Consider the following 13,969-nt stretch of genomic DNA (forward strand, 5'->3'; position numbering starts at 1 on the left):
ATCGTCGTGAGCCCAGAGTAACTGTCCTAGCCACTGAGCTCCTCGCTCAGCTCCTGGAACTCAAAACTCCACACCAGAAGAAACAGCACGATCCTCATCTCCAGATACGACAGCCTCCTCCCGAAACACGCTCGCAGCCCGTGCCCGAATGTCATGAACGGCCCCGCGTTCGAGTCGAACACCTCGCTCCCCTCCGCGTCCCTCTTCAGCCACCGCTCCGGCACGAAGTCCCCGACGTCCGTCGGGTCCCACGCGTGCGTCCTCTTCAAGATGCTCTTCCCGCTCTCCGACCGCTTCGAATCGTCGACCGGCACCGCGGGATGCAGGACCCCCGGCCCGTGGGACAGGAACATGACGATCGTCCCCTTTGGTATCACCGTGCCGAGGATCTGGGTGTCAACAAGAGCCTCGCGGGTCATGACGGGGAGGGCTTTGCAGCAGCGGAGAACCTCTTCGACGACGGCGTCGAGGTACGAGATCGAGGTCTTGATGATCTCGCCGACGGGCGGCGGGCCATCGGCGGAGGGGAAAGCCGCGCGGAGTTCGGCCCGGAGACGGGTTTGCGCGGACTGGTTCCGGGTGAGGAATTTGATACCCCACTGCGTTGCCGCCGATGTGGTGTCGTGCCCGGCGACGAGGTAGCCGAGGAGCTGGAGGGGGGAGAAGGGTGATACTTGGTCAGTTTCGCGGCGTTGCGGTGTCAAGAACTGGAATCAAGTCTCACCTCGTCTTTAATGGTGCCCGAATAGTACTCAGGACTCCTCCCTTCCTTCTCCGCAATCGATCTCTCCCGGATCAGCATCTGGTCCATGGCACATCTTGGCGGCAACCCGGCCTCGATCCTCTTCACCGCGTTCCCCAGCTCCCGGGTCTCCATGATGGCCTTCTCGACAAGGGCTTCCTTCATCGACTGCTGTCTCATGATGAACCAGCTCCGCAGACGAGGGAACGACGACGAGAAGAGGGTGCCGGCGGCTTCCCCCACGGTGCTGAGCGCTTTGACCAGGGAGTCCGGCCGCGGGTTCTCAAGCTTCACGGGGAGGTCTTGGTCGCCGGACGTGGCAGGCGGCGATGGAATGGACTCAAAGTGCGCGACGTTGCGCGCCGTGATGTTTCTGGTCGGGTCCGGGTTGAACGCGGCAGACAGGATGACATCGAGGGCCAGGTTGTGGATGTCTTTGGCGGCTTCAAAGGGCCGTCCGTTGCTGATCCTGTTCTTCTGCTTCCAGAGCTCGATGAGGCGCATCGAGCTGTCATACACCTCTGGCCCCGACACCTATCTTTGTTCGGGCCCCCGGTCAGCGGCTGTGCTCTACTCTCACGGCGGTGGCCATCGACAGCCTCGACAAGAGACGCTCTTCTCACCTCGTGCAGAAAGCCTGGCAACATCAAGTCTTTGCCCAGCTCCCGGTTCTTCTTGAGCCGGGGGTCGTCATCCGCCATCGTGAGACGATGGTTGGGGATCATACCGCCCAGCATGTCCTTGAACTTGCTGTTCCGCTTGAACTCGGACGTTCGACGCATGGAGATATCCTGCGCTTCGACCGGATCGGCGCAGATGACGAGAGGACGCGTGAAAGGGCCGAGGAAGAGCTGTACGAGAGGGCTATCGTGACGGCGGGGGCTGGTCGGCGAGCTACTCACGCCGTGATGCCACGGAGCCTATATCGGGAATGTCGCCCAACACCCGTTTCGCCGAGGCAACGTTGTAAGGGATTCCCTTGAAGGGCTTTGGAAGCGCCGCATTACGCAATATGTAGAGAAAGACTAGCACACCGACGATGGCCATCATCCAGCTAGGAGGTGCCCATGACAGGCCATCGCGCAGTCCATTTTTCATCTTCTCTTCTATCTCGACAGGTTGACTACAGTAGAAGGAGAGTTGGAGTTGGAGCCACGACGATATTGGAAGGGTGTCTGGGGGCTCGGTGAGTCGTGGTCTAGCGCAACTTTATAGAAGCTGTGCCCATTCCAGGTGAGGCGCCAACTCTATGCCCCCCCCCCCCTGCCCCGGCTAAGATTTAGACAGACGATCCGCATGTATCAATCGCGCGTCCAGTACCGATATGCGTCTGCGGGGAGGTAGGGTACCACCCCTAGTGAAATGTCTTACTCGGCACTAATTCAGTCCGCACAGGTAGTTGATCACTCAAGGCCTAATACAGGACATATGTATGCTATGCGAGAATTTGGGTACAAAACGGAGACGAGAGGCTGCCCAAGCAGTATTGCATGTATGCCTGGTACCAAGGTTGTGTGCGGTAGGAGCGTGTCAGTAGCCTATAGCAATGCTATAAGGGGCCCCTTGTGACGCCTCCGGTCCTACCCTCAATCCTAACCTGTTATAGGAATAACGCTAGCGTTCACGAGCAGTGCCTCGTACCGCGGCCTCCGCGTTCATCCAGGAGTAACCCCCCCCCCCCCCCCCCCCCCCCCCCACCCTGCCACTCCTTCGGGATCTACCGGTTCCTTAAACCGGGAAATTGTGGCATAACTGCGAGTTTGTATGTATATAATGGCCAACGTGTTGCTTTGCCCAATGGGATGGGAGACAGGTCTGAGGAATGGCAGGAGAAAGACCCAAGGAATGGGTTAAGTTTCCGAAGCTTCCGGCCTGATGGCCCTGATTGCATGCCTCTTGTCAGCTTGGCGTGCGTCAAAAATGCTTCACTACCGGCACAGTCAGATTTTCGAGAAATGAAATGCTCAGCCAAAGATAACTCGGGAATCACTGCCGCCGGAAACGGCCAATGGAGGCAGCGGCCTCTGTACCAGCAAGCCAACCTGTTTCCACTTCCTTGGACGACCTCTTTCCGGAGGAGGATATCCGTCCACACAATGAAATCAGTAGTCACGGTCAATGGCACTCGGAACCTACGATGAGGGTGCAAGATGGTGTCTTTGGTGCCGGCGGCAAACGTGTGCTGCTGAATAATTGATGTGAGCCGACGGGCCAATCGAAGTAGCTGATGGCGTTACGCTACAATCCAGACTCTACTAATTCCGGTATAGCGGGAGGCTACCGAGTTACGATAGCCTTTCACACCTCATCTTGCTTCCATAGGGGAGGAGGGGGGGGGACGATGTTCTTCCCAACGTCACTCGTCGAGCTTGGGATTCGCTCCGGTAACGGGGAGCTGATAGCCTGGGGCTCAGTTCCGAGTCCCATTCTATCAGCAAGCAGTGATTTAGAACTACTGGAGCATGTCATATGCGTTTTCTGTTCAATTTTCATACGTCTATACGTCTGTCTATCCGTACATGTAACATTGCTTTCAACATGTCCCCCGGTTATATGACGGGCCCTCCCCGTAAGTAGAAACACAACGCGCGAAATAGAAACATGAGCCCCTGATACCCGTACCCTCGAACCTTGCCTTCATGTCTGCGCCCTTACCACGTCCGATCTAAGCCGCAGGGAAGTCGTTTGGCCAGCACTTCTCCTTGGGCCAGAGCTTGGCGTCATGGGTGCCAGCGTGAACCTCAAGCTGGGTCTTGTTGGTGTTGACAATCTCCTTGCGACAGTTTTGGCACTGACGTTCTTAATTAGCCTTTCCGGTGTGGGCGACGGCGACAGCAACGGTGTTGATTCAACTCACGATTGATGTGGGCTTGGGAGGCTTGACAGGGAGACCATTCGGCTTGTGAGGGATGCGAGTGCCGGCCTTTTCGGCGGCCCTGTGCTCGCGCTGGATCTAGAAGAGCGTAGCCTCAGTCGCGTCTCACCGACAGGGGTAGAAGATATACTTACTCTTGCTTTCTTGCTGATGGGCATTTTGACTGAGTACGACACGATGATTGATTGATTGTGGCGGCAGAAGGGAAGATGAAATCTCTTTCTCTGTGGATATAGCGGAATCCAGCGAATCATATGCCCGAGACACTAGCCTACCCCGTTTAACGAAACAGTTATATCGGTCCGTGCCTATACATCAGAGTCCAGTTGAGCCTAGCTGCTCAACTTGAAGTGTTTGATCCAGCAGGTAAAACATAACAGTATGTGCGATAAATAGGTAGGTCAACTCGGGTGAGTCCACGGGTTCCATCCGATATCTGGTATTGTCGCTCCGGAAGTCCAACCTTCTGAAATGTAATTCCGATGCGTCCCGGTCGGCCGGAACAAATTGTCACCCTCCCCGGGTTCCTCCGTCCATAATCCCGCAGACGCCGCCCGACAACCCACCGATTCGCACCGTCAACTGCCCCATTTGCCGCTCTGTCCATTATCTAATCTCCTTCGGTCATGCCGCAGGCTTGTCTTCTCATTGACGTCAAAAGCCATTAGGCATATGCCGTCTCGTACTAGCCCATGTCCTCATGTATCTTCTGCGGCAGAAAACACTGACCCGGCCATCTGGAAGCGCGATGTGATCGCCAGCTTTCATGCAAAACCCGGATTGAAAAGTTGCCCGGCCCATAAAAGACGAAATTCAGCGGTCAAAGATCATGTCCAGCTACTCTGGGAGCTCTCGCACTCCTGAAATCATCCGTCTTGACTCGCGTCATGTCGAGGTCAACTACCTCTTACTGATATACAAGCGCCTCCAAGCAAGCTATTTGGCATTCTTGAGCGGAATCGTATGGTCATGACTTTTTTCTGCATCTCGGCCCCTGATGTATAATGAAACGATGCATTTATGTAGCTTGTTAGAATTCTGGATGGAGAAAAGCTTATGGACGTGGAGAGATATGAAGCCGGCCATATCAATGAACCACGTCACCTGGCGTCTTTACAACAAGTTTCAATGCTTTCACACTCAAGGCACTAATTTTATCAACGTTCTCCCTTAATTGCAACCGTTAGAGACAGGTTTTCAACCTCTGTCAAAGTGGATTGCATGTTAATCGAATAAAAGACAAGGAGCGCTTGTCGGCGTTGTAGTCCCCATGACATATGCCAGCCAAGACTTGCTAGATCGCACACCTGTAAATGGATTCGAATTAGATCCAGAACGATCTCGGATAAATTTACAAGTAATCAATCATACGCGCAAGCCCATGCCCTCTTACACTTTAATTCAGTATATACTGGCGACGGAAAGCTAGTGGCAGACTTGGAAATTGCCGTCAGACCATACCCAAGACACGGTATTCGGTGTTTGTTATGAGGTACAAGAAGTTGAGGAAGAACATCGCAACCATCAGCTTCATGTCCAGCTTTTACAAGAGCTTTCTCTCGAAGATGGTTCCGCTGACGAACGACTCGTAAGACCTGCTCCGAAAGACATCATTCCTTGGAGCGTTTGGCTGCTCAGCCACGCCCATCACCGTGATCTCCTCGTCGAACTTCTCAACCATTCTTGAGTTTCACTTTGGTCGCCCCAGCTCAAGCTCCAGAGGGTCTGGCATCGTCGATCTCCAGATGTAGACGTAACTTGACGATGACGGCGGATCGGATAGGGCGAGCCGAGCGTCCTTTCGAATGCCTTCGAACGATGATTATCGCGACGGAGCGTGCCCGCAGCAAAAATACGGGATTTGGGACACCCGACGACAGTTATAAAGGTTCCGATCCGATTCCTAAGCGGTAATGCCAAGACTTGGTCCAGCTGACAGGGTTTGTGGGTACCTTGCCATGTCCATCTGTGAGTTGTCCGTAGATGACAGGCTGTGTACCTCGGACCGTTGCTGCAGGCCACAAACTTGTGATGGTGAGCGGGAGTTCGATGTCAAACGTCTCGAAATGCAGACTGCTGCTAGAGTTTAATGCATAATCGTCCGAGCTTCTTGACTCATATGGGAATAAGAGAGCAAATGTTCCTGCATAGGCTGAGAGCAGCACGATGAGGCTTCCGTGCTTATTACTCAGCGGACAGGCCGTAGTTGTAGCCTCCTCTCGCGACCATCAACAAGGCCGCAAGCACCTCTTTATTGGCTCTGAATAATTATACCAATGTCGATCGTACTCGACCGTGAAAATTTTGAGTTCTTAGCATTGGTATTGTTTTGCTACGAATGTCTGGAGAAGCCCATGCACGTCGCTAAACGCCGGCAACCAACATGATAAATGACCAGCCAGCAACAAGTTAAAACTGGGTATAACTAGAAGAGATGCAGACGCAGTGTGAGTATGCAACAGTGGTGCCGTAAATGGTTCTGTTTGGTCCTAGCTGTCCTTTTCACTTGGTCGTCGCCGACTCGGCGACCGTTTCCTATTGTCTTTTTCGCCCTCCCTCCCGGCAAAGTAAACAAGTGCCTTGGTCTTGATCGAAAACTTGGTCTTGATCTTGTTCTTCTGATGTCCCTCTCGACCAGCGGCCCGAACGGGCTTTGCTTGTGGCAACTCAGCGTGTTCAGTCACAATCGCCTCTACCCCGCGGCTTGATGGAGGTGGAGGATCATGCGGGATGTGGTCCCGGCCGTAGTAGTAACCATCGCTAGGAAGAGGTGGTGCGTGTCGATATGTGGTTGTTGGCAGAGCTGGAGGTGTCCGGAAATACGAATAAGAATAGGCTGCAGGAGCTGCAGCAAACAACGCTTTCGATTAGCAAAAATTCGGACGGACTCTAGCGGGTGTTGTAAGTCTTACCTGTTTGTGTGTGACTTGCGACGCCGAAGCTGGACCTTCGGCTTCTTGGTTTACCCTCTAAGAAGCTTTTGAAGTGTTGGGGGCTCTAGGCTTGCTGTGCTTTGCAGTATGGCTAATTGACCCCGACTTCTGGTGCATTGGAGGCTCGGGATCGACTTCAATGACTGTAGGTGATTGAGTCATCGGATGGGCACCAGAGTGAGAAATATTTGACCCTGATCGGTGACTTGTTGGAGGGCTTGGCTGAACGTTAACCTTCTCAGCATCGTCGTATTTGGTTACAGGTTCATTCAACTCTTCCAATGGGGGCTCTTGGTCGACGTTTATGATTTCAGGGGATGGTACTCTCGACTGTGGCCCAGTAGCAGGGCTTTTCATGCCCGATGGTGATTCGACAGGAGAGCTTGTCTGACCGTTGGCATGCTCTGCAACATTGGATTTGGGCGTAGACTCAGCCGGCCTCTCTGGAATCTCAGGCTGATCTTCATCTTGTAACTCGGGAGAAGTGGACTTTACCCCCCCATTCGACTGGTGATTTTGTCTGGGTGATGGTTGAATGAGTGTTGACTTTTTGTTTCCTGTCGTGTGCTCGGGTGAGGGTAGGTCGGATTCCGTGGGGACGTCAGGAAATTTGACCGTCTTTTTCTCCCTGTGTAACCCGTTGAAGGGTGCCGGCAGTACCGGTGCTGTAGGTTGTCGAAAAGATGTAGCTTGAGCGGTGTTGCCAATGGATGAGATGTTTCCCTGACGACCCTGACCTGGAAAACCAGGCGCATGTTTAATGTTGCTCGAGGATCCCGATATTATTTCCGGATCAGCTATTACAATTTTGGGACGATGAGCAGGAGGTGGAATTGGAATATAAACACTGGGCTTGGTGGTTGGAGCAGTGCTTGTTCTCAATGGGCTGCCTCGGGGCATCGCCGTGACGCCCTCCTTCAACGGGCCGGACTGAAAAGTAGAAGGAAGCCTTGACCTGGAGGGGAGCGTGGAGTCAGGTTGTGGTTGAACTGGATAGGCGCCAGATCTGTCGCTGGCTGGTGGCACCCATGACGCTGAGTAGTTTGTCGATGGCCTCTGGTTGCCTGCCGTAGGAACAAACTTGGCAGGATATTTTGATGACACTGGAGCTGTTGGAGGATGGGGTATATGTCCTGGACCTGAAGGCGTAGGTGACTTGGGGTTCTCCGAAGCAGGCGATGTCTTGGAATATATCGGACCTGGTGGGGATCTCGAGTATGTTGGAGGGGGTCTTGGAGGCCCAGAGCCTGGGGGAGGTGGCGGATATTTGTCGTTCAAAAAGTCTTCACCTGAAGGAGACGGAGAAGTATTACCAAGGTGCCTGGGTCCTTGCCGCCCCCCGGGCCCGGTTGATGATCGGGGGGACCATGGAGAGGGTCGAAGGGGCGCCGATGGAAAAGGTGCATTGCCCCCGCGGGGTGATTTGACAAATGGTTTGTTCTTCCGTCGTCTTTTGAGAGTCCAACATCCAAGAAGCAAGAGTGTCAATATTGTAGCGCACGTACCGCCGATGATTGCCCCAAGCTGCTGGTTGCTGACGCCTTCGGATGAACGTGGAGGCGGCTCTGTTGGAATACCACCGTGAAGCGTCACAGTTGCGGTTCGAGTGCTCAAGGTTCGGGGGAACGTCTGAGGAATGGTGATCTGAGTGGTTTCATCCTGCCTCTCAAGCAACTCCTTGACTTCGATACACGCAGTGGGTGTAGGTCCTTGCCCGGATGGTTGTGAGGCTGGCTCTTGTCTGGCCGCAGTGTTAAGTGGCTGAGCAACCATCCTAGGCTGAAGCCAGGATCAATCAAATCGTCATTGAGCTCGAGAACCTTCAGAGGTTCTCCAAGGCCTCTGAACAGTTGCTATCCTTGAACCCGCTCTGTTCGTCGGTGTGACTCTCATGATAACTCACTCGGCCGCGGTGGACAAGGGAACAAAGATGAGGTTGGGACCTTCGGAGGAGTCTTAGCCACCCACATGATCCCTCATTCTTACAAGCCAGCCAGCCCTCTTGGCCGACTCCCGCGCGGCAGCTCGGGAAATCCCTCGATAAGGCTGTGCGTTGCACTCATTCTTCAAGCGGAGGCTGATAGGTACTCCATAACACGTCGAAGGTACTCACGGAGTTCTGGAGAAACCGATGAATGGCATGCCGACTCTAACAGCATATAGGTGTCTTCAGCCAGGCAAGATGAACTGCATAGTGAACAAAAGAAAACGTAGTGTCGGGTCAGAAACTTATTAGGGAATATAGGAATTGTAATAGAGGAACTGTTCGTGGCCATGGGACTGATGCTACAACTGTGCGTGGCCTTACGTGCCGGCGGGCTAAATACACATAAGCACGCCTCCACTAACAACGATCATGACTGACAGGGATCGTAAACGCCGCAGGAGGTCAGCTGGAACACCCCGCCCTTTAGCCGTTAGCTTTCAGCCAAGACGGTTCGATGTTTTCCCTCAAAATGACCAAAGTAGGCTCTGGTGCTGTTGACTGGACTACAACTGTACGAGTTTTGTGACTCTTTACTTGTCAGATCGGGCCCCAACGCAGATCTTAATCACGCCGCCGGCTTCGACGGTACAAGGCGCGCGAAGGCTACCATTGTCCCGTCGTCTCTCTGTCCATGTTTCCGCCGCTTTCCAGCAATGTGGCCGACTCAAGCGGGGAACGGCGATACGCAGCAGCCTCTATTCCTAAAACACCATGTTCATCATGACCAACCTTCAAGCTCCAACCAACCCAACCCAAATACGAACGGATCGAAAAGGGAGACGGGTTTTCGGAATCAATCTGGTTTATCTACAGATATCTCGGGGAATAAAATGCTGAGAGGACAGAGCGCCGAACCTACGTTAAGAGCTTCTGCAGGTCAACCCGCGCCCTTCTTGAACACATCAAATGAGGGTGACATAAACGCCAAAGTCCATCGAAGCATCAAAACCAAAGAAAAGAGTCACCAGGTAGTAGGAAACTCGGATTCGCAACAGATACCGGTAATTACTAAACCAAAGGCTGTTGACAGCAGTCCAGAGCATTCAAGCCTCGAGAACCGCACGAACCTGAGTCTTCAGGACTTCAACAGAGCTATCAGAGAGGCCGCCCAGATGAAGAAAACTGATCCAAGCAGGGCTGCCAAGTTGATTCTGGACGCAATGTTGTGGGACATTATCAAGAAACTCCCCCGCGACAACTTTGACATCGTAGTAGCGCGGCACCATCTGGGGGAGTGCTACTTTCTCATGGGGAACTATGGCGAAGCCGAGAGATTTTACCGACAGGTTCTCCAAGCCCGGAGGTCCCAGAAGCCCCCCGATTCTTCAAAGATTCTGCAAGCCCGACAGGATCTAACGGCCTCGCTCATCCAGTCCGCCATGGAAGAGGAGACGCGAAATGTTGCGAGAGCCGAAAAGCTCCACTTTGAGGCACTGAGTCTCGCCGTGAAGAACATGAATGAAGAAGACAACGACATCCGAGGCGAGGACATTGATGATGTACTTCATTGCACTAAAGTCTTGCTGAAAAGCCAAGACCGAAAGCCCCTGGAGCTTGCCAAGCTGAGCAGGACTCGTGTCCGGGCGTTGGTCCAAATAGAAGACGACATGGACGACGAGGAACTGATTGATATGCAACACCACGGGATTGTAGCGTTTAAGCACTTCACCGTGGACCTGGAGGATCGAAAGAGCGGGTACGAGGTTTACAACACTGTTCAGTCCCGGATACGGGAGTATGGCGCCCAGGATCCCGATCAGTCCGAAATGGCAGTATGCATAGGAGACGAAGTCGAAGATGAGTGGAGAAAAGCCACAGGGTTTCTAGCTCGTAAGAGATGGAGACGGTGCTTGGGCCAGGTGCGAGCTGAAGTAAGGAGGGATGTCCTACCCCAGAAGAAAGAGATTCGGGACAAGTGGCATCTCTCTTGCCGCAGACTAATGGTCAAGCAAAGATGGAAGAGAGCGTTATCGGAAGCCAAGAAGACGGCCAGGCGGAACATCAATTGCCACAGGAAGTTGGTTATAGACCAATGGAACTCATTGGTCCAAGAGGCTTTGCAGAGGAAGAAGGAAGAAGAAAACAGGAAGAAGGATGAGGAACGTAAAGGGTTGAAAGAAGAAGCCAAAAAGAGGAAGAGAGAGGAAGGCCAACAGAAGAAGAGGGACGAAGAGCAGAGGAGACTGGAACATGAAGAGGACAAGAGAAAGAGGGAGAATGAAGAGAAGCAGATGGCGGAGGAGCGAGAGAGGAAGAGGAATGAGGAGGGAAAGAGGTTAGAAGAGGAAGATAAAAGGAGAACGGACGACGAAAACCGAGTCAAAAGGTTGGGCGGAGAGAGAGAACATGAAACCAGGAAAAAGGAATTTGAAGATAAGCGAGGAGAGGAGGAGGAGCAGGAAAGGAAGAGGGAAGGGAAAGAAGAAGAGGCTCTGAAGAGACAGATGAATATGCAGAACGATTTCGAGATCCAGCAAGGGATCAGCAGAACAGACACAGGATATTCAGAGTGGTCGGAACCTGGTGCGTATACAACATCTTCAGAGGCATTTGGGGATATCATTGGGACAATGAAAGAGCTAACAAAACACACATCCGCAGAAACACCGATGCATATAGATACAGAGCCGGCCTTTTTCGATTCGGAGACCATCCTTAGCAGCGTACAGTAAGTTAGTCTTCGTTCAAAACTAATGACCGTTGCTTCACAGTCGTTAACGATGACCTGTAGGAACAGCGAGAAGTGGGTGAGGGACTTTATCAGGTCTCGCAACACGATTCTCAGTCCTCACCATGACAAGAATATGGAACGAGTCAGAGTTACCATCATCGATACTGGCCTCGACAAAACCCATCCGTTTGTCATCAAGCGGCGATGGCAAGATTCCAGGCAAGCAGCTAACAAAAAGGTTGCTCTCTTCAAGGACTTCGTGACGGAGAACCCCAGTGCCGAAGCAATTGATGAGGACGGGCATGGCACTTTTGTCGCTGGAATTGTGCTTCAACTCGCACCACTCGTTGAGCTCTCCATAGCCCGAGTGGCCACGACCCGGGCCTCCCTGATGAAGGATCCTGACGCGGAGGGAAAAGTGACAAAGGTGAGTGCTTGACACTGGACTAGGGCCCTTTGCGAGGGAATGTATCTACGGGAGGCATCGGCTAATGAGCATTACTCTGCCATTACTAGGCAATCATCCATGCTATCACGGAGTGGGACACAGACATCATCTCAATGTCGTTTGGGTTCCGAACTTATAAAACCCAACAATTTCGAAAAGCAGTCGGCAGGGCCAACTGGGAAAATAAGATTCTCTTCGCGGCCGCGGGCAACTTTGGGAACTCAAAGGCCAACGTTTCTTTCCCGGCTCGGTTCCCGGGGGTTTTCAAGATCTTTGCGACCGACCACCAGGGTGGAAAGTGTTCCTTCAGCCCGAGCCCGGACCTGGAAAAGAGCTACTGCTTCAGCATCCTGGGCCACGACGTCGTGTCTATCTGGCCGGAAGCTGTGAGGGACAAAGACAGGGAGACGCCGCTGAAGGTGGTGAACAAGAAGAAATCCCCAGGGCTGTGGGTCGCCATGTCGGGGACCTCGTTCGCGACGCCGATCGCCGCGTCGGTCGTTGCCATCCTGTACCAGTTCTACGACGCGAACAAGGCCGAAATCAACCTCGAACCGGGGCTGGACTTCAAGACGGTCGACAGCGTCCGGGCCATACTCTTGAAGATGAGTATGGCGCCCACAGAGGACCAGCACAACTACCTCAACCCTTGGGTGGGCCGGGACAACTACTTCAACTTCAGCGGTGAAGAAAAGAGCGGTCCTGTGTCCTTTTTCGCTCAGATGCTGAGGCTTTGCTTAGGTGCTTGGGTCAAGTAGGTTTCGATGTCTCTTATGATGAATCAAATGTTTGTTTGTACATGTTGGCAGATGAGAAACAAGTGACTGCACGGTGTTGTTTAACCAATTCCAAGTTTGTAAAGATGCACCAGAGGCTTTGCCTGAGGCTACAGATACCAGACAGCTCTTTGTTTTGGCGATACTATTCTGCAACTATGACTAGACACTCGCCACCATCGACTTCGTCAATGCCGTCGATCTTCTCGTTTCGGGCAGGGAGAGAGTCTCCAAAGTCCTCCTTCTCAACCAAGACCTTTTCGAGTTCATCAACATCAACAACGACCTCTTCCGGCACCTCTTCATCGCTCTCTTCCTCGGAGCTCGTATCACTACCGCCTCCCCCAGCACCATGACCGTGCAACTCAGCCCCGAAAACATCCTTCCCCAGCAGGGACTTGTTGCTGCTGAAGTTGACGTGGACCTTGCGGAGTCTGTAAGCGAACACGAAATCGTCATCCGGCGTGCTGCTCTCGACGATACTGTTGGACCGGTCCAGCCTGCCTTGTGCGCCGGCCGTGACCATCCCCCCGGTCCCGGGGTCTGCGCCCAGCTTCACAGCACCGCTAGTCGTCTTGCTCATCCCATACGAGACTTGGCCGGGCCTCCTCGCGATCTTGATGCCCGTGATCATGTACAGGATCTTCTTGCTGAGGACCATCTTCTTGAAGAAACCCTCGCGCGTGAGACACTTTTGCACCGCCGCCTTCTGCACGCTGGAAGTGACGTAGCCGGACTCCTTGCCCGTTCCCAGCTCGAGGAACGCCGTCTCGAGCTGGGCCGCGCTCCACGACTGCGTGAACTCGTTGGACGCGTGTGTCGAGGCCTCTGCGGTGATCACCGCCAGGAACTGCGCAAAGACGCCGAGTTCGCCGGCCGCTCCCTTGGACTTTTCCAGGGACCAGTCGTTCCTGAGAGAGACATGAACGGTATCTGCAGGGAGGGGCCTGATGGGAGGCGCCAGGCGGCGGTAGGGCGTGTGAGGGTCCTCGATGAGCTGGCCGAGTTGGATCAGGCCATCGGGCTTGTAGTCTGTACTACGGAGGATGAAGTACGTCTTGCGTTCGGGTTTCATCATGTTCATAGGCATCTCGGCTGTGCTCCATATGTGTGCGGGACGACACAGAAGGAGAGGTCTGGAAGGCCAGGCTCGATGCGCCTTCAGTGACTTGTTTTTTTAATGGGCGTCACTGTATGCGCCCTGAGGTTCTTACTGTGTCTGTTAGACGTGATTGAGGAGCCCCGTTTGGGTGCGTCGAGAGCTGCATGTAAGATTGCGCGTGCCTACCCCTCAATCTTCAACCCTGCACATCAAGTCGGCTATCCCGTATTAGTCTAATTAGTTGCTTCGTTGCTGTGAGAGGTGACTCAAGTGACATTATACAGCTTACCTAAAGTACCCTACTATTAGTGACCTGACCTACATAGATTAGAGGCATAATGTGTAAAGTTACATACGTCCTAACTTGAAGGGGGGTAGATTAAATTAGATCGTTAAAAGTAGGGCAGCTTTCTGGAAGTAAAACTAGTTAAATTA

General features: G+C 53.2%; 4 protein-coding genes across 4 annotated transcripts; 1 reads left to right on the plus strand and 3 right to left on the minus strand.

Moving 5' to 3' along the window:
- Positions 1–26: 26 nt before the first annotated feature.
- Positions 27–1,840, minus strand: GLRG_05540 (cytochrome P450 monooxygenase; the record flags this gene model as incomplete). Its single annotated transcript, XM_008096225.1, has 4 exons — positions 27–650; positions 725–1,276; positions 1,366–1,593; positions 1,658–1,840. The coding sequence occupies 4 exons, from the start codon at positions 1,838–1,840 to the stop codon at positions 27–29; spliced, it is 1,587 nt and encodes a 528-aa protein (XP_008094416.1).
- Positions 1,841–3,407: 1,567 nt separating this feature from the next.
- GLRG_05541 (uncharacterized protein) lies at positions 3,408–3,775 on the minus strand (the record flags this gene model as incomplete). Its single annotated transcript, XM_008096226.1, has 3 exons — positions 3,408–3,533; positions 3,600–3,695; positions 3,752–3,775. 3 exons carry the CDS (start codon positions 3,773–3,775, stop codon positions 3,408–3,410), a joined length of 246 nt encoding a protein of 81 aa, XP_008094417.1.
- A 5,231-nt stretch (positions 3,776–9,006) lies between these two features.
- Positions 9,007–12,414, plus strand: GLRG_05542 (tetratricopeptide; the record flags this gene model as incomplete). The annotated part of the gene is made up of 3 exons (XM_008096227.1): positions 9,007–9,048; positions 9,557–11,060; positions 11,816–12,414. 3 exons carry the CDS (start codon positions 9,007–9,009, stop codon positions 12,412–12,414), a joined length of 2,145 nt encoding a protein of 714 aa, XP_008094418.1.
- Positions 12,415–12,577: 163 nt separating this feature from the next.
- Positions 12,578–13,522, minus strand: GLRG_05543 (uncharacterized protein; the record flags this gene model as incomplete). Its single annotated transcript, XM_008096228.1, has 1 exon — positions 12,578–13,522. One exon carries the CDS (start codon positions 13,520–13,522, stop codon positions 12,578–12,580), a length of 945 nt encoding a protein of 314 aa, XP_008094419.1.
- Between the last annotated feature and the right edge of the window lie 447 nt (positions 13,523–13,969).

Source organism: Colletotrichum graminicola (genome assembly GCF_000149035.1).
Source record: "Colletotrichum graminicola M1.001 genomic scaffold supercont1.19, whole genome shotgun sequence".
Lineage (NCBI taxonomy): Eukaryota > Fungi > Ascomycota > Sordariomycetes > Glomerellales > Glomerellaceae > Colletotrichum > Colletotrichum graminicola.